At 39.5% G+C, this 19,066-nt stretch overlaps 1 protein-coding gene across 7 annotated transcripts in view; it reads right to left on the minus strand.

Annotated features, from left to right (window-relative positions):
* Rttn (rotatin) overlaps positions 1–19,066 on the minus strand; it is a 133,067-nt gene that overhangs the window by 39,802 nt on the left and 74,199 nt on the right. For 5 of the 7 annotated variants that reach the window (XM_045135103.1, XM_045135101.1, XM_045135099.1 and 2 more), the window contains 5 exons: positions 17,158–17,316; positions 15,917–15,988; positions 13,006–13,195; positions 11,288–11,379; positions 4,672–4,762 (listed from right to left, as the gene is read on the minus strand). In XM_045135103.1, coding sequence (XP_044991038.1) covers positions 4,672–4,762; positions 11,288–11,379; positions 13,006–13,195; positions 15,917–15,988; positions 17,158–17,316 — 604 coding nt within the window. The remainder of the gene's footprint in view (positions 1–4,671; positions 4,763–11,287; positions 11,380–13,005; positions 13,196–15,916; positions 15,989–17,157; positions 17,317–19,066) is intronic. The other 2 variants (XM_045135100.1, XM_045135102.1) reach the window with 2 other exon arrangements.

The raw sequence follows: 19,066 nt of genomic DNA on the forward strand, positions 1-19,066 counted from the left end.
ATGCCAGCACAACTCAAGGGCTCTGTAATCTCAGTATCATACTATTACTTGTTTTAAGGTTAAAGTTACCCTAGGAGTTAGCCCCTTCATGATGGATCCTTTATCTCCTTCCCCTGCTGTCACTGGCCTTGGAGAGCTCTTTCTCTCTGGTACAGTGAGCTGCTCCAGGCTGATGGGGAGCTGTCTCACCCCAAGCGCTGAAATCAGACATTTGTTCCAAACAGTTGGTTCTCAGAAGGGAGAATGGATTCTGAAACAAGGATCTGGGCAGTAAGCAGACATATTGCCTTTAGAGTGTCATTGTTTGTGTGACTGTAAGGATGAGCGTGTGACTTAGATATATATGTATGTGTTCACACATCCTTAGGCACCTATGTATCTGTGAGTCAGTAAAACATCAATTCACACTGAATACTCTACCTCTAATTTAACCCTAAACTGTCCATTAAAATGCTTTTATTCCTTCAATGTTTGCAATTCCTGTGCATGAAATAAACCTGACCTATATTCTCCAGTCTACTAGTGCGTTTGCCCAACCTTAGAAACACCTCCAGAAGTTTCAGAATTGCTATTTCATGCTACTTTAAAAAAGTAGAACTAATGATATGAGTTTAACACTTGCTTACAAGTTTCTTTACCCTGATCAGTTCTCCATAACAATGCCACTCATGTAACATGCAGACAGAGTAACTTGTCTGTATTCATGTTATTATCCCACTTTGTCAGTTTTTCTCTATAGCACAGAACATGAGGCACAAGTGACTATACAGCCTCAGTAAACAGCGCATGTTCCGAGGGCAGCCACTGCTCCCCGCCCTCACTGCTCCCACCCTGCCCCTCCTGTTCTAGCTCCTCCATCACTGCCGCTCACCCTCATGACTAAGCTCAGAGTTTCTAGAAGATCTGATCTCTGTTTTGTTTAGAGTAAAGACACTCATGGACATAAATAGGGAAAAAAACTTTAAAAGTAGAAAACTACAAATATTGTATAGTAGACACATTCTTTTGTGGTATGCTTTCCTTACTAAGCAATATTTTTTAAAATTTACTACATAGCAATGTGAAGACACCCTTGTCCTTCCGTTTAAATGTTTACACAGTTCTTCATTGGACAAATATTTATTTGAAGACGACTCCATAATGGGAACTTGAAAGGTTTAAAGTATTTTGTAATGACAAATAACAGTGCATTAAATAGCCATGTATACATGTATGTTCATATTTTAAGAGTCAAAAGAAAGTTCCTATCTGTAAGATAAATGCATTTATAGATTTCCTAGACATTGCCAACATCTGTTGTATGAATTACATTCTTTCTTCTGATTTATAAAACTGCTTGATTTCTATGGCCTGACCAACAAAATGTATTCCCAATGCATTTTAATTATTGGCAACTTAATAGATAAGAAAAATTATCATCATGTGACATTAATTTTTATCCAAAGACAAGTATTATTTTATGTCTCTAGTGAACGAAAGCTGCATGTCTCTGTTCATTTTTACATGTAGTTTACAGTGCTTTTCCTCCATAAGTACTGGGGGTTTTGTATGTTTGTACATCTTTATATGTTATGTTACAAATAGGCTGATTTGTCCCCATCTTTTACTGATTGACATTTTCTCCCATGCAAGTTGTCTTTTATTTTAACTGAATGTGAAATGTGTCAAAAAAAATTTTTAAACTGAAATTTGGAGTTTGCAGCAAAGTGAGAAAGTCTCTACGCCTTCTTTTGAATGAACTTGTCTGAGTTTCCTTCCTCAGTGCTCATGTCCAGGACCCAGGTGTTTATTGAGTAAGACATGAAACATACATCTACTTTACCTGGCTTCCAGTGATTTATGAGTTTCTGGTACCATCTATCAAAATATCCATGACTTAGCCAGGCATGGTGGCACACGCCTTTAGTCCCAGCACTCGGGAGGCAGAGGTAGGAGGATCACCATGAGTTCGAGGCCACCCTGAGACTCCATAGTGAATTCTAGGTCTGCCTGGGCTAGAGTGAAACCCTACCTCGCAAACCAAAAAAGAAAAAAGTCCATGGCTTTTTCAGTGACCTGTCATGCTGCTCTAGTGACACAGGTTTCACTAACAATCCCACGTGCGCCATAAACATAACATACTGGTCTGATGACTGTTCCCAGAATGTCTTCATATCAAGTAGGACTCATCTCCTTTTAGATTATTTTCCTGGTTATTTTTTCACACTAATTTTCCTTTGTGGGTACAATTTTATTCACTTTAAGAAATCTCATGGCACTTTGGTTAGGGCTATGCTTGGCTTGAAGATTAAGAACAGACATTTTTTAATGCTGAGTTATCCCATTTAAAGATAAAGGATGTGTGTGTTTACATTTTCTGACCTCTATCTTGCAGGGCTTGGGAGTAGTTTAACGTTTTCCCCCTATGCTGGAAGAGGACTCAGTGAGGCCAGTGTTTATGGCACAGCATGAAGACTTCACTTCAGATCAACACCCATGTAAAAGCTGGACATGAAGTGTATCAGTAACCCCAGCACTGGCGAGGCAAGGACCAAGAAGCCCAAGGGCTTGTTGGCTAATGAGTCTAGACAAGGTGAGCTCTATGCTCAAGGAGAGGCCTTATCTCAAACAGTAAGGTGGGGAGAGATTGAGGAAGACACCTGACATAGACCTCTAACACACATATGCGTGCATGCATACCACATATGTAAATTTTATATATCTCCCATGCTCTTTTGTCCATCATATATTCTTGTTGGCATTGTCACTGATTTTTCTCTAACATAACTGCTTAAGTGCATATGCAAAATTTCTTACTTTCCCCAACTATCCTTTCTTATCCCCATTAACACTTTTCTTCCCAATGAATCCTCATTTTACTTTTATGCCTTCTTTTACCCATTGAGTTCTTATCATTAATTCTTTAAAGATTTCCAAGAATACTGTATACAGGATCAATTAACTATTTTGTATAAACAATTACATATTAAAAGGAATTACCAGAAACTATAATGAGACATTTTACAAAATGATTGCAACAAACATTGAAATGAAAATTCAAAGCCTTAAATAAGCACGTTTTTCTTGGAGCATTTTCTGTGCATATTCTATAATTTGATGTTTAAAATTAGTTTCTTTTCAGAAAGTATATTCCTTTAATGTCAGGGATAAACATTACCAAATACAGCCTATTTCTCTCTAGAGTTAATAAAAGCTAGGTTGAAAACTTCAAAATAAACTGGATGCAATACAAACAGTGAAACTTCTCTCCTGGCCTCTATGGTTTTTTTTTTTTGTTTTTTTTTTTGTTGTTGTTGTTGTTGTTGCTGTTGTTGTTGTTTTCGAGGTGGGGTCTCACTCTAGCCCAGGCTGACCTGGAATTCACTCTGTAGTCTCAGGGTGGCCTCGAACTCACAGTGATCCTCCTACCTCTGCCACCTGAGTGCTGTGATTAAAGGCATGCGCCACCACGCCTGGCTTTCTCCTGGCATCTATGGAAACATTATAGGCTGCTCCTTCACACTTCCGGGAACACAGAGACTGGTGTCTGCTGATGGAAACACAGCCAGGAAGAACACTTCTATTCAAAATCTCTTCTCTTTCTAGTCAACTACTGCAGTCACACTGAGTGTTTCCCCTTAAGTTCAGAGGGTCAAATGTGGAATTAACCAAAGTCTAGGAATTCCCTGATTGAAACCCTACATTCAGCTAACAAGGACCCATTTGGAAAGCAGACACCTTTTCCTTCATTAGTTAAGAGCATTTGTTTATTACGTTCTGCTATCTCTAAATCTGTTCTATCGTATCATGTGCCTTACTTCATTAACGTTTTGTTCAGGGAGTGCTAGTTCATGCCTTTAATCCCAGCACCTAGGAGGCAGAGGCGGGAGGATCGCCAGAAGTTCGAGGTCAGCCTGAGACTACATAGTGAGTGCCAGGTCAGCCTGTGTTAGAGTGAGACCCTACCTCAAAAAATAAAATTAAAGTTTTTTAAAAAGTTAACATTTTGCTCTTTCAATATTTACTTTCAAAATATCTGGGGGTGGGGCTTGGGTGATGACTCATCACTTAAAGACACTAGCTTGCAAGCCTGCTGACCAAGTTCAAGCTTCCTCAGCACCCATTTAACTCAGGGTGCAAAGTGGCACGTGCATCTGTGATCCAATATGCCTACAGCAAGGTGCAGCCAGGAGAATCTGGAAGCTCTCAAAACAGCAGCAGCAAAACAGTGAGGGAGTCCTGTCTCGAAAGAAGAATGGGAGGGCTGGAAAGATGGCTTAGTGGTTAAGGCACTTGCCTGCAAAGCCAAAGGACCCAAGTTCGACTCCCTAGGACCCACATAAACTAGATGCACAAGGTGGCCCATGCGTCTGCAGTTCATTTGCAGTGGCTAGAAGCCCTGGTGCACCCATTCTCTCTCTCTCTCTCTCTCTCTCAGAAAGATTCAGAAATAAAAATTCTTTTTTCTTTTTTTTTAAAAAGCAGGGAAGATAAAAGGAGAGGAGACATACCCCAAGATCTTCCTCTGACCTCCACAAGTGTACAGTGTGCCAATCCATGCACACATCCACATATACAAATAATGAAAAACATTAAAAAATATCTGCACACACACATACAAACACACACACACACACACACACACACACACACACACACACACGAAAGTAAAATGCCTTCCTAATAGAATACCTTGAGCCACAAACTGGTCGTGGGAGGCTTCGAGAAGAAGTGTTGATGGCGCTGGTGGGTGGAACTCAGTGCTCCCCGAAGAAGCCGTAACCTGCGAATGAGGAAAGTCTCTGACTCATGTGACAACAAGAAAAAGGAAACACACACAACGCATATGCCCGAATGCAAGGAGTTTAAACGTGAGTTGCCATGACTAGCATGTCTAGAAAACCGGCCAGGCCTTGAGTCCTAGCCACCTGTGACCTCTAACAGAAACTGTCAGCATGAATCAGCAACTCAAAGGAGCTGTGATGTGAAGGCCACTTAGGATTTTAAATTTCTTACATAAGAAACCATGGTCCTCGTGGCCCAGATGTTGAGATGCTAGTACTACTTTACCTAAAGTTCATTATGTTGAGGTATTTTTACATTTATAACAAAAAAAGGAGTTACTTCAATGTTAACAATGGCACACTTAAATCATAGAAATGCCTATAAAATCATAAGCATAAGTATGAAGAGATTTTTCTGTGCCTTGTCTCTTGTCAGAGGGAACTTTGTAACAGGCTTGGCGGGGTGCTGACACTCTGGTGCAGAACACGGTTTTAGACACGAAGCCTTACAGAGCCGCCGCAAACACAAAGGCATCCAGAGCCTCCACGTCAGCGGACGGCGTGGCCTCCACAAACCGAGTGCACCCAGGCTCCTGCACTTGGCACAAATCGGGTGGAGAATGCCTCCTCTGGGGAAGTGAGCTACTCTTGTCCGTGAGGGGCATGCGGGGCCCGGGCCCGGGAGCCGCCTCGTCGGCGCATAGCTCATGGCCTCTGTGCAGTCAGTTTTACATCCAAAGACATGTTTTACCTTCTCCATAATGTGACCAAACAAAAGCAGGTGCTGAGGGTATTTTGTTTGTAGTATCTGATAGTAAACAATATAAACCTCTGACGAAACTGATAGAAAGGAAATTTATGCAGTTTCATAAATCCCCATTCTAACAAGATATTAATCATCTCTCGTGTCAGGTAAACTTAACAGTTCTGACACACATAACTAAGCCAGAGAAAGCTAAAGGCAAAAAAAAAAAAAAAAAAAAAAAAATCTAAAGCATAAACCTATCTGAAGAAAGCTGCCTTAATAAATTTCTCATAAACAGGTAAATTTCTTAGATTATAAAATATTAGAGGTGACAAGAAAAATACTCTAAAAGTTGTTTTGAAAATGTATTTGCCAAGGTGGCAATGAGAGGCATGTAAAAAAATATATATTCTTGTCAACAGATGTCAAGATAACTTTTCTGGTTCTAGGAAGAGAGCCATCAAACACCACGACTGATCTCACCCACCACACAGACACTGAAGAGCACGCCCTGCTTCTGCCGCAAGCCCCTCGGTGAGCAAAGCTAGAGGACAGGGATGCTGGAACTCTTTATCGTTTCCCTGAACATTCTTTTCAAGTGACAACAACTCAAGAAGTCCATACTGAAAAAAACTGAGGCAGTTTTAGGCATTCTTTATGGGCCACGACAATTTGTAGGCAGCCACTTAGAAGCTAGCTTATAAGAAGAAAGGGAAGTGTGATTCATATCCCAAGGTCAGGCATTAATAGAGGTTGTAATTTTCCACTGTAGAGTCTGGGGAAGGGAGACCAAAGTTTGGAAAAGACACTTACAGGAAGTATCAAATGGGGCTGGAGACATGGCTTAGTGGGTAAGGCACTTGCCTACAAAGCTGAAGGACCTAGGTCCAATTTCCTAGGACCCACGTAAGCCAGATGCACAAGGTGGCGAATGCGTCTGGAGTTTATTTGCAGCGAATGGAGGCCCTGGTGCACCCATTCTCTATCTTCTTCTTTCTGTCTCTCAAATAAATAAATAAAAGCATCAAATGGTTGTATTATAACTTGTCCTGTGTGGTTGAGAAAACACAAGAATTTCTCTATACAGTACTAAATAGGCTTTAAAAGGCCTCTCTTTTTTTTACATATATTGGCCTATTATTTTTTAAAGCAAAACTAAAAGATGCATTAAGCTGAATTGCTCCGGTTCCATGTACAAATTCTTGCTTACTTGTAAATAATATGCAACAGATGTTTATTTGATGATATTTGATAATATGCACCACTTTAAAAATCTGTTCTTTTTCACTTGAAATCCAAGTAATAACATGAGAGTTTGGGGCAGTAAGTTGCATCTACTGGACACTTGGATTCACAGCGACGACACCTGACGTGGTCTGGTTCCAGACACGCTCTAAGGAAGAGTCTTGGGCTACAGCAGCCTCCAGGACAGCACAAGTCCAGCCCGGTCTGAGATGTTCTGGACATGTGTATGGAGATGTGAGCACCCTGTTTTGGAAGAGCATACTTTTTCCAGCCTTTCCTGAGTTCACGTGAGGAAACTTCCAGCCCTCCCAGGCGGAGGCAGTGGAGGAAATAGCTGCCCTGAAGCACAATGAGTGCGTGAGTCATCCCTTCCTTCCTCCCAGCGAGGATTCTCAGTGTCGCTCTTTCTACCACGCAGCAGGGACACTCAGAGGCACTGGGTTCTGTTCGTCCTACGGTAAGTCTACCTAACTCGCACATTCCATTTCCTCAGCTCATTGAGATGGTCTCCTTGCCTTCACATCTGCCATGACATCTTCAATTTGTGTTCTTTAATAATACAAATACGCTGAGTTTCCTTGGAGCTGAGGTACATTTGCTTCTAGCCTTATCAGCTTGCTAATGTTACAGAGACCCAGAAAGCTACACCAAGCACGTACATCGGCCATAAATACAGTGCCATAAATAAACAGTCATGGCCCTAAAACTGACTCAACTTGATTTTAGTGATGGTCAGGAAAAGGATGAAAAGTCCATCATTATAGGGCGTTGCCTTTCTGATACAAGATGAGGAAGTTTTGGTAATCCAGTATGTAGAATGATGACTACAATTAATGAGGATGTACTGTACACTTTATATATATACACAAGTAAGCATGAGGGAATGGCTGTGTCAACGAACGTGACTGCACAATGTTAAATGCCAATCATTTCACACTGTCCGCATACATCAAATCATCACTATTTCAATGAAGCTGAGGGAAACATCATACGTTTTCTTCATGAGAACTGAAAATGTTAATTTTTTGCCTTCACTGCACTTTGCAGGCCTGACACTACACTTCTGTGAAAACAGTCACAATTACAAGAGTTTCTTTGCAGTAGTAGCACCGAGCAGTTGTCTATTAAAGTAAAAACTGAATATTTAAAAATATAATATACCATGTAACGAAAATAAATGAACATTCAATTTTTTTATAATCTGTTTCATAGAAATAAAAGATTATATATTTTAGGGCTGGGGATGCAGAAATGTATCTTGCCCTGATTTGGTCTAAAGAAGTACTATGAAAGATAGAATATGGAATTTTTTCAAAAGAATTTTATGATGTATTTCATATTTTTTCATGAAAAGCAGTATTGGTACTTAAATAAGTTATTTTTTAAAAAATACAGTAAAACAGAATTTGTTATATTCAAGAAATAGGGGGCACATTACATTTTAAAAGCATGGCAAAAAAAAAAGAAATCTAGGTGTGGTGGCTCAAGCTTTTAACCCCAGCACATGGGTGGCCAAAATAGGATGATCACCATGAGCTTGAGGCCCGTCTGGGCTACAGGAAGAGTTCCAGGTCAGCTTTGGAAAGAGTGAGACCCTGCTTCAAAGAAAAAGAGTCGGGGGGACAAGATGTGAAAATTTTCTGTGGGATTGTAGGATCCATATGTCACTTTTATAAGTGACCTTCCTCTTAATGCCCAAGAGCAAGAAGCTTTCAGAATTTACAAATCATGAATTGACAAATTAAACTATGCTTAAATCACTTTGTCACAGATTCATCAGTGTGCAGAGGAAGAATTTTTCTCCTTTCAACATTTAAACCCATTTGAATAGCACTTCCGATACAAAATCACCCCTCTTCCCTCGATCTCAGTGCCACCTCACTGCCCCCGGCTCTGGCATGCACTACGGCACCTGGCTTTGGAAGGGAAGACCAACACGGTCAACAACCGCAGAAAACATGCTTGTGGATTTGAAGGGTGTTCAACCAGTTCTGGACACTGGGGTCTCATTCTATTCCGATTTTTTTTCTTTTTAAATTATTCCAAGTGCTTTAACACAGCAATGGAAAGCTGACAAGCTCCAGCGAGCTTCTATTGAAATAATGATATAAATCAAATATTTCCAAAGTTACTCTCACAAATTCTAGTATTTTTAACCTGGAAGGTTTATATGCTTATATAAAACAGAAAAATATAAGTTTGATTTGGCTTTTGTATTTAGATATTCTTATATATGATAAATACACTTTGAATGATACCTATAAAACAGCTAAGCTAACTAAGCATAATTAGCATTGAGTAGCTAAGATAGTCAAGTAACAGAAGAGACAAAGATTTATTTCTATGTTATTCTTCCAGTTTGATCTTAAAGTTCCCCCAAGCCCTGTGTTGAAAGTTTGGTGCTCAGTGCAGTGTTCTGAGGTGGGGGCTTTAGTGGGTGGTCAGATCCTGAGGGCTCTGACCTCATCGATGGTGGACTCAGACCTTAATGGCTATTGGGAAGCAGATGGGAACTTTGGAAGGTCAAGCCTAGCTAGTGGAAGCTGATCAGCTGGGGACAGACACATTCTGCGCCCAGATGCTCCCTGGGCCTGTCTTTTTGCTTCCGGCTGCCAGGAGGTTCACCACGCTCTCCCACACAGTCCTGGCTGTGACTCTCGGCTGCGCCTCAGGCCGAAACAAGGAGCCCAGTGAAATCTCTGAACTCATAACCCTAACTTGTCTGATTCTCTCAGGCATCTTGACGAAGATACCAAAAGTTTACAATCCAGGGCTATTTTATAACCCTTTTAAAATGAGGGTAAGTTAAGAAAACTTAATTTTAAGCATATATAAATGCTGCCCTGTGTGAACTAAATGACCAATTAATACAACTCATTTTTCCATTTCATTACATTATTTCTCTTGTTGAAACAAGGATGCTTGTGATCTCACACTTAGAAGGAAAGTGTGACATCTAGTGGAAGGAGGGTAATTATCCTGTATTGCTACACAAATGTCTAGTTTAGAACTAAATGTGAATATTCTCTTGAATAGTTTTCTTGAATTGTATTCTCTTGAATACAAAAATGAGAAACTATAGGAGGTAAATCTTATTAATGTCTATACGACTATTTGTATTTCTAGTTTTGTTTTACTTCTGAAAGCACAGGTACCAAACCTTTGCTTTCCTAATAGGTTCTAAGACACACTTATTGTGTCAAAGACAATTTAAAATCAAATGTGAACAAGTACTTGGAAGAAATATGTTTAAAATCAGCAACACATTGGAATCATCTGAAAAGGTAAGCATTCTCATACTACCTTGCCAATGAGCAAAATTTCAAAATAATCAAATACTTATTTATTTATTTATTTATAAGAGAGAGAGAAATAAAGAGAGAGCAAGGCAGAGAGAATGGGCATTCCAGGGCCTCCAGCTGCTGCAAACAAACTCTAGATGCATGTGCCACCTTGTGCATCTGGCTTACATGGGTCCTTGGGAATTGAACCTTGGTCATTTGGTTTTGCAGGCAAGTGCCCTAAATGCTAAGCTATCTCTCCAGCCCTAATCAACCATTTATTTTTATTTTATTTTATTTTATTTTATTTTATTTTATTTTATTTTATTTTATTTTATTTTATTTATTTGAGAGAGAGAGAGAGAGAGAGAGAGAATGGGCATACCAAGGCCCCCATCCACTGCAAATGAACTCCAGACACATGTACCACCTTGTGCATCTGGCTTACGTAGGTACTGGGGAATCAAACCTGGGTCTTAGGCTTTCAAGGCAAATGCCTTAGCCACTATGCAATCTCTCCAGCCCCGTAATTAATAATTTTTAATCACATAGTATTTGTTCCACTTACTAATGACAATATTTTGCTACTAATTTACATCTGGTTCAATCAAAAAAGGTACAAAGCTAGGCGTGGTGGTGCAATTGGGAGGCAGAGGTAGGATTGCCATGAGTTTGAGGCTACCCTGAGACTACATTGTGAATTCCAGGTCAGCCTGGCCTACAGTGAGAACCTACCTTGAAAAACCAAAACCAAAACAAACAAACAACAACAAAAAAAGCTGGGTGTGGTGGCTCACGCCTTTAATCCCAGCACTCTGGGAGGCAGAGGTAGGAGGATCATCTGAGTTCAAGGCCACCCTGAGACTATATAGTGAATTTCAGGTCAGCCTGGCTAGAGCAAGACATACTACCTCGAAAAAAACAAAAAAGAAAAAGTGGTAACAAAAAGATGTTGAAAATTCCCAAAGGAAAGATGATTGTGTCCAGCTGTAACTAGAGCCAACTAATCCAGCCACTGATTCTACAACAAGCTCTATGGGAAAGCAAGAAGACCTACTATGCATGGCTAATGAATAGGCTAAATACCATAATTAAATAAAGACAGAGAAGGATTCTGCACTGAGAACACTTTCAAAATCATAACAATTATAACCATAACCTTACGTTTTACATCCATTTCTATGTCTCCACCATGCAAATTCAAACTTTTTAAGAGACTCAAAGTGAAGCAAGCCTGCACTTTTGACAAGTACCATTGTTTCTGAAGTGGAGAGAGAGCTTGGGTCTTGATGCTGACTGGATGTCCTTGATGGAGCTCTCCAAAACTTGAATGAGTCATCTAACCCTGTGACAAAACAAGAGAAAGATTAACATGGACACTCACCTTAGATACACCAACAATTAGCAGAAAGAATGCTCCTTCCAGGAAACCTACTGAACACAGGAGAGAGGCCTGTGGCGCCCGCGAGGAAGCCATTTATAGAGCTCTGGTCAAGAATCCCAATTCCCCAGCCCAAGGTGGGGACCGCAAATGCACATTTCTAATGAAACCCAGATGATACCAAGGCAGTCTGGTTAAGGGCTGGGTTTTGAGTAGCAATTAGCCAGAAAAACCCAAACAACTGAATTTAAAATCACTTTTTAAAAAGAAACGTTTTTTCTTTTTTTTGCAATATTCAAAAACTTCATCAAATCCCACTTTCCTCCCAGTGTCTCTAAGAAATAAGTAGGAAGGTGAATTATAAATTCACCTTTAAGCAATTGAGAATAAATTGAACTTTGTTATCTACAACTTTCTCTTTAGGGAAAAATATATACTTATACACAATCATGTAAGCTAATTTTATTTATAATCGCTTATACATATTATACACATATGATGTAGAGACTAAAATACAATGAAATGTTAATAATTGAGGATTTTGTACTGCTCTTTTACTTTTTCTGGGTTTAACTGTGCTTACATTCTAAAAATTATCCCAATCTCTCTCTCTCCTCTCTCTGCCTCTTTCTTTCAAATAAATAATTAAATGCTTTAAAAAGTATAAACAATTTTGTTAAATTAACCTTCATTATATGAGATCTGATTACTACTTATGTATTAAGATTATTTCTTAGTGAACCAAAGAAATTTTTAAAGGAAGTCAAATGCTTTCAACAAGACAGCTTGATAAATTACTAAAATAGTAACATTAAAAGTTTTGTAATATCTTTAACAAAATGAATTAGAAAATTTAGAGAGAAAGATCTCATTCACAAGAATGGTTGAAAACAACTGTAGAATGCCAAGAAATGCATGTCCCACAAAGTTTAAGATATTACCAGAGAAGAAAAGCTATGAAACTTCACTGGAGGGCATAAACTAACTTATAAAACATTAATAGGATGTTCAAAATGGCTCCCATGAGTAATGCGTGGGCCATGCTTGCTGGGAGAAGGGGATGAACATTGCATGTGAGCTGTAAGAACAAACGCACAAAGCAAACAAAGGTCATGTGGGAAGAGGAGGCAAAGAAAACAACATACCAAGAGTATTCACTGTGGAGCAGGACAGGAATAAATGTCTTCCCAAGCTATTGTTTTGAAAAGGAAGAAAAAAAGGAAAGAACAGCGCTGGAGAGGTGGCTCAGGAGTTAAATGTGCTTCCCGTGCAAGCAGGAGGGCCTAAGGGGGCCTGCGACGGCCCCAGTTCAAATCTCCCGATCCCACATAACGCAGCCGGGTGAGGCCGCTGCAACTATACCCGCTGCCTTGCAGGACAGCAGAGACAGAGTGCTCGGAGCCCAGCAAGTTCTGGAGCTAGTGAAAGGAGACTTCAGGTTAAAAACAAGATCAGGTGCGAGTGCAAGGGGCGGGATAACCTATGCTCCACTGGGTCCTCAGGCAAGTGTGTACACCACCCACAACACATTACACATGCATTCACAAGCACAAATGGTTCAGAGACAAGTAATAAAGACACCGTATTTACCATTGAAATCATTCCCTTCTGAAGTTCCACCAAAGGCAGAAATACTCAAATCGAACATACACCTCCCGACATAGCAATGCTTCACCATGTGCGTCAGATGCTCATAGAAATGGCAGTGATGTAAGAGGGCCTGAAGGGCAGGTTTTCCTACGAGTGACAGGCCCGAGTCCTCATCATGGACACAGGGGCCCTGGAGGGAAAGAGAGAGAGGTCACACGTTTCGCACACTATGTCTGCAGAAAGATTCCGTGTGGCCCATTGCGAACACAGCGCCTCTCAGATCTTCTGCATCCCTCACGGCTCTGCCACCCAGCGAGACGCCCTCGGCGCCCTCCAGGCCTCTGCTGCGCCCACGCTCGGAGGCAGCGGGGACCTGCTCTCTCTCAGGGCTAGCTCACTAAGGGAGCTCCCTGTCTGTTGGCCATGCCATGAGCGCTGAAACTGCCAGCTCACCTGCGGAACTGCCAAGGAGAGCTGAAAAGGGCGGGATGTGGGATGTGAAGAAACAAATACCTCTAAAGGCATCAAGGTGACATCAGGTGACAATCACAAACACAGTTCCAAAGAAAACTGCTGATTAGTTATATCACCGAAGTCTCCAAGAAGGTCTACGGTGATACCACCCTGAATACAGCCAATCTCCCCTGATCTCAGAGGCTGAACAGGGTCAGGTCTGGTTAACATTTGGATGGGAGAACTCGCCTACTAGATTGAAAATCTTGCTCTGAAGGAAACATACTAGAATATTCATCTCATTGCACATATTGTGTTCCTAGGGTCACTGTGCTAATATTCCCATTATATAAATCTGAAAAGGAAGTCAAAACAAAGAAATACACTTTATAATAGAGAAACAAATAAATTTGGCACATAAATATACTAATAAAATAATAAATATACAGTCCTAAATATATTAGAAATTTACTTACTACATATCAATTATGATGACCAATTAAAAGAACTTTACCTCACCAAGAAATAACCATTTTGAGAAGTGTGTCATCATGTAAAAATTTTAAAGTGTGCCTGTTAGTCACAACTAGTATGAAAATAATGCATGCTACCATGTTAAGTGACTCAACTATTTATTTACTCCCCCCCACACACAGAAACATAATTACCAGCGTGTATCCTGAGAGGAACAGAGCACTGATACTTCCAGAGCACTGCGCATACCAAGATGCTGAACCTTCATTTCCAACTACCATGGAAAGGAGTCAGGGCGCAGGTACTGTGGACCTCTACTATACCTTTCTACAGCAAAAAGTAAGATGATGCCAACAAACTGACATCGACAAGTCCAAAGGACACAAGATCATCATCAAGGGACTCTGCCAAAGCTAGAACAATTTGACCATGTACACATTAAACAATGAAACACAGATAATTGTCTGTGAAACAATCGAACTTGAGTCTATACTAATCTAAGTCAGTGAAAAAAAAAAATCTCTTCTTACAGCAGAATGTAATGCATGTAGAAAAACATGACACAATCACAAAATCATTTGGTAACCTTTGTGTAATGATTGCCTCAGGCAAGACCGAGGGAAGTTAAACTAGTGAAAGAACATTTGATGAGAAACAAATTCATATGGCACCCCGATTCCTCCCTGCAAAAAGGGAAACAATGGAGAAATAAGACGATTTCTTCACTAAGCACCCAATTCACATGACCAACATGAAAAAAGTGTATCATATCTCCTGAAGTCATGCACTGAAAAAATAGACCACTTCTACAGGTCCTGTGCCAGAAATGTGCAACTGAAGTTCAATCACAAGGAACCAGACAGATCTAATGAAAAGGATATTATAAAACTAAATAGCATATACTCCTCAGTAATATTCAGGTTAGAAATGATGAAGATTTAAAAACAATTTCAGATAGAAGCAACTAAGTAGATATACCGACTAAATGTAAAATCTATTTCTAGATTGGATCCAAAATTGAGGGGTTTTTTTTCTCTAAAAAAAAAAAAAAATTAAAAAAAAAAGATGAGGTGGCACATAACTTTAATTCCAGTACTTTGGAGGCAGAGGTAGGAGGATTGCAGTGAGTTCGAGTTTAGCCTGAGACTACATAGTGAATTCCATGTTTGCTTAGGCTGGAGAGAGACCCTACCATGAAAAACCAAAAAATAAAAATAAAAAAGAAAGGAAGGAAGAAATGAAATTTAATAATTGAAAAATGAAATTGCCTAACTTTGGTAATTATCACTGTGATCATGCAGGAGAATATACTTGATTTTAGGAAATTCATGTGTCAATATTTTAGCAAAAGGCATCATTCTGTCTGTGGTACATGTGTCTGGAGTTCATTTACAGTGGTTGGAGGCCCTGGCACACCCATTTTTTCTCTCTCTCTCAAATAAATAAATAAATATTTAAACATATGAGCAAGCATAACTACATCCTAACATGAGATATCCTTGCTGCTACACATACAATTTCACAAATAACAAAATACAGCAAATAATAATAATATCAAAATTATTAAAATATCACAAAAAATATATATAACACAATGGTATCCACAGGAAGGTGTTCAAGTTCTTTATATAAAGCAGCATTATAGTGCATTTGCCTATATCTATGCACATCCTTTCACACACTTTAAATCATCTCTAGGTGATTTGTGATGCCAAACTGCTATGATATAGTATATGTTATACTAGTTAGAGAATTGTGATAAGAAAGAAATAAACTAAAAAACAAACAAACAAACAAACAAACAAAAACTCTCTGAGCTACCAGGTACAATGGTTTTTACATGAATATTTAGTCCTGGGATTGGTTAATTCCACCAATGTGGAATCCATGAATATAGAGTATTGGCTAATCCATACATGCTGAAAATTTATTACCAATTAATGCCAAATATCTTTTAGGTTGATAACTATTTGAGATCACCCACCTGCCAAGTGTAGTCCTTTATAATTTCTGAGGGCATAGGAATTACAAGGAGATTCTGAAAAATAAATGCTGCCTAAAAAGTAAAAGAAAAAACAAGTTTCAACACTGCCATCTTGTTGCCATCCCTGAGATAGCCAATATGCTGTACTTCAAGAGAAGATGGGTCTCTGGTTGACTGCACGGGCTGGGAGATCCTTGTAAGAATCAGTAAAGTGCATTTCTCATTAGGTGATAAGCACACTGCATGAAATTATTTATTAGGAAATATATTTTTCCTTATTTCAAAATTATTTTTATGCAAAAAAATGACTAGTATGATTTAAACTATTCTGGAAGCATTTTAAAAATACACATTAACAACTTTATTATTCTTTTGTAGGTAAACACACACAGACACACACATGCACATCTGCTTTCTCCCTAACCCCTTCATTTTTTCCCTCTCTCACCCAAACTCTTTTAATAAATTTAAACCATAAATGTCCAATGCTACAACACAAAAGTGATCAAATCAAATAACCCCACTAACATAAGCATTGGCTTTCTGATGAATTGAACATTATGAATATCCACACTAGAGAATAGGAAGTGTGGAAAATTCTAAGAATGAAATTTCCAACCGTTTTTACTGGGAGTTAATAAGAAAGCCTTAAAAATGAACAAGTCACAAAACAGCCATGAACCTAAATGTAAGGCTGACGAGTGAAAACACACAAGCAATGATGAGGAAACCAGCCTTTCGAGTTGGGAACGAGGCTCACTGATGGCGGCCCCGCAGCTGCTGCGTCCTCCAGGAGCCTCTAAGAACGTGTGACTGTCCTTGTTACACTGACAGAACCAGCAATGAAAAGAAAGCCACAAATCACGTTAGGGCTTCATTGTTTTTCTGCATATGTCTCTCTAGGCTATGAAAGGATGTATCTGAAGGCAGTGTATCAAAGCTTTGCAATCATTAGGGACCCACACACTGAGGTAAAGGTGGCTGTCTTCTATGCACTGCTCTGCACTGTGAGGTAAAACGAAGAGTCCATATTGAAGCATACCCTATTCTGTGTTGATCTTAGCAGAACAAAGGACTAGACTTAGTACTGTCGATTAATAAGTGTTTATTCTCAACCATCATTTTCTTTGGGCTTTCACAAGCAAAGTAGATAATGGTCCTTGGTCAGCCCATTCTGCTGAACAGCGAGAAAGTCAAGTCTGATTTCTGACAGCCGAAACAGTCACAGAGAGCAGACATACCTCCCGGCGTACCACACTGCATTCGGACTGGTCCAGGAGAATGTTCACCACAGTTCCCCAAAGCCCACCAGAAATGTTCTGAAAACTGTTTGCCAAGGCCACACAGCCAGCTTCCATAGTGGTCAGCGCTGATCCTAATCCCAGGGCAGTGAATCTCACCTGTCAAATGCAAGAACTTACCATCTCCTACACAAAGCAGAGTCCATAATTTTATAACTATAGCGTTGTCTTTACAAACTTGAACAAGGGGGCATTTACAGAAGACAAAGTCCATACATTTTCAAATAATAAAAATCCTATCCATGAAAGAAAAGAAGTTAAATACCAACCAAATGTCACCTTATGTTACAACCAGGTGGCCACAACACAAGTAAGCATAAAGATGTCCATAGACCACGGCCTTTTTTAGGGAAACCATAGGATATTCGCACATATTTTTTAACTTAATTTCTGTTTATTCTTTATTCTTTTTTAAAAAATACATTTTTGTTTATTTTTATTTATTTATTTGAGAGTGACAAATAGAAAGAGGAAGATAGAGAATAGGTACGCCAGGGCCTCTAGCCACTGCAAATGAACTCCAGATGCATGTGCTACCTTGTGCATCTGGCTTATATGGGTCCTAGGGAATCAAGCCTTGAACCAGAGTCCGTAGGGTTCATAGGCAAGCACTTAACTGCTAAGCCATCTCTCCAACCCCCTTTTCTTTATTCTTAAGAAAACCATTATTTTATTTCTTAATTTTTCAGTGGTTTCTTCTAAAGAAGTGGTTCTTTCTTGAACCTTTTTTCTAAAACTAATTAGCTGAATTATAACTTTTCACAAGGAATGCAGCATTTTCTCTATAATTATTTTAAAATAAAAAGGTTTCAAACATGATTGATGTTGTGCAATAATGCTGGCTATATACTACTACTGCAGCTGTTTAAGTCACATCATTTTGGTGAATTTCTAAGTTCTAACCACAACCTGTGTTTCCAATGATAGTTATAAAGGTAAACATATCATACTCACAACATAATCAAGTAATAAGTCAAAGCTTAAAGTGCCTAAAAATGCGACCCCTAAGTTCAGATCAAATACTACTTCTGAAAGTCAAGGTTTTGCTTATGATGGAATCTATTTTTTGTTGTTGTTGTTGTTTTTCTAAAATCAGTGAACACATGGTTAAAACTAGAGTTAACTAATAATTTGAATTTTTATTCTAAAATGGTTCTGTTACGCTAAAGGTACTTAAGTGTCAGTAGGCTTTATACCTTAAATTTTCCAGTTATCCTTCTAAACCATTTGAAAATGGCTCTTTTTTCCCCCATAATTTTCCACTGCTCTGCAAATAACAGATGTCTTATCTTTTTCCTTTAATATTTTCCATCTGTACACTAAAGGACTTGATTTAAAAGGGAACCCTGTGAGCTGAGATGTGATTCCCTCAGAACTCCTGTGTTAATGCCATCATCTTCAATGTGACCATGTTAGGAGATGGAACTTTTACAAGTGGATAGGATAATTTGGAGGTTTTCAAGCATGAGCCACCGTGTATAAGAAGGGCCTTAGGAAGAAGAGATGACTTATTTGAGAGACAGAGAGAGAGAGACGGGGGGGGGGGGCACAGACATAAAATAGGAGCATCAGGGCTTTCAGCTGCTGCAAATGAACTCCGCATGCATGTGCCACCTCATGCATCTGGCCTACATGGGTCCTGGGGAATTGAACCTTAGTCCTTTGGCTTTGCAGGCAAACACCTTAACTGCTAAGCCAACTCTCCAGTCTGACACACGCCTTTCTCCATGGTGCCTGCACCAAGATGAGGTCATGTGAGCACATGCAGAGAAGGCAGCCATCTGCATTGCCCAAAGAGAGCCCTCTCAAGAAACCGTAACCATGCCGGCACCCTGACCCTGGTCTTCTA

This window comes from Jaculus jaculus, chromosome 15 (genome assembly GCF_020740685.1).
Source record: "Jaculus jaculus isolate mJacJac1 chromosome 15, mJacJac1.mat.Y.cur, whole genome shotgun sequence".
NCBI classification, from domain to species: domain Eukaryota; kingdom Metazoa; phylum Chordata; class Mammalia; order Rodentia; family Dipodidae; genus Jaculus; species Jaculus jaculus.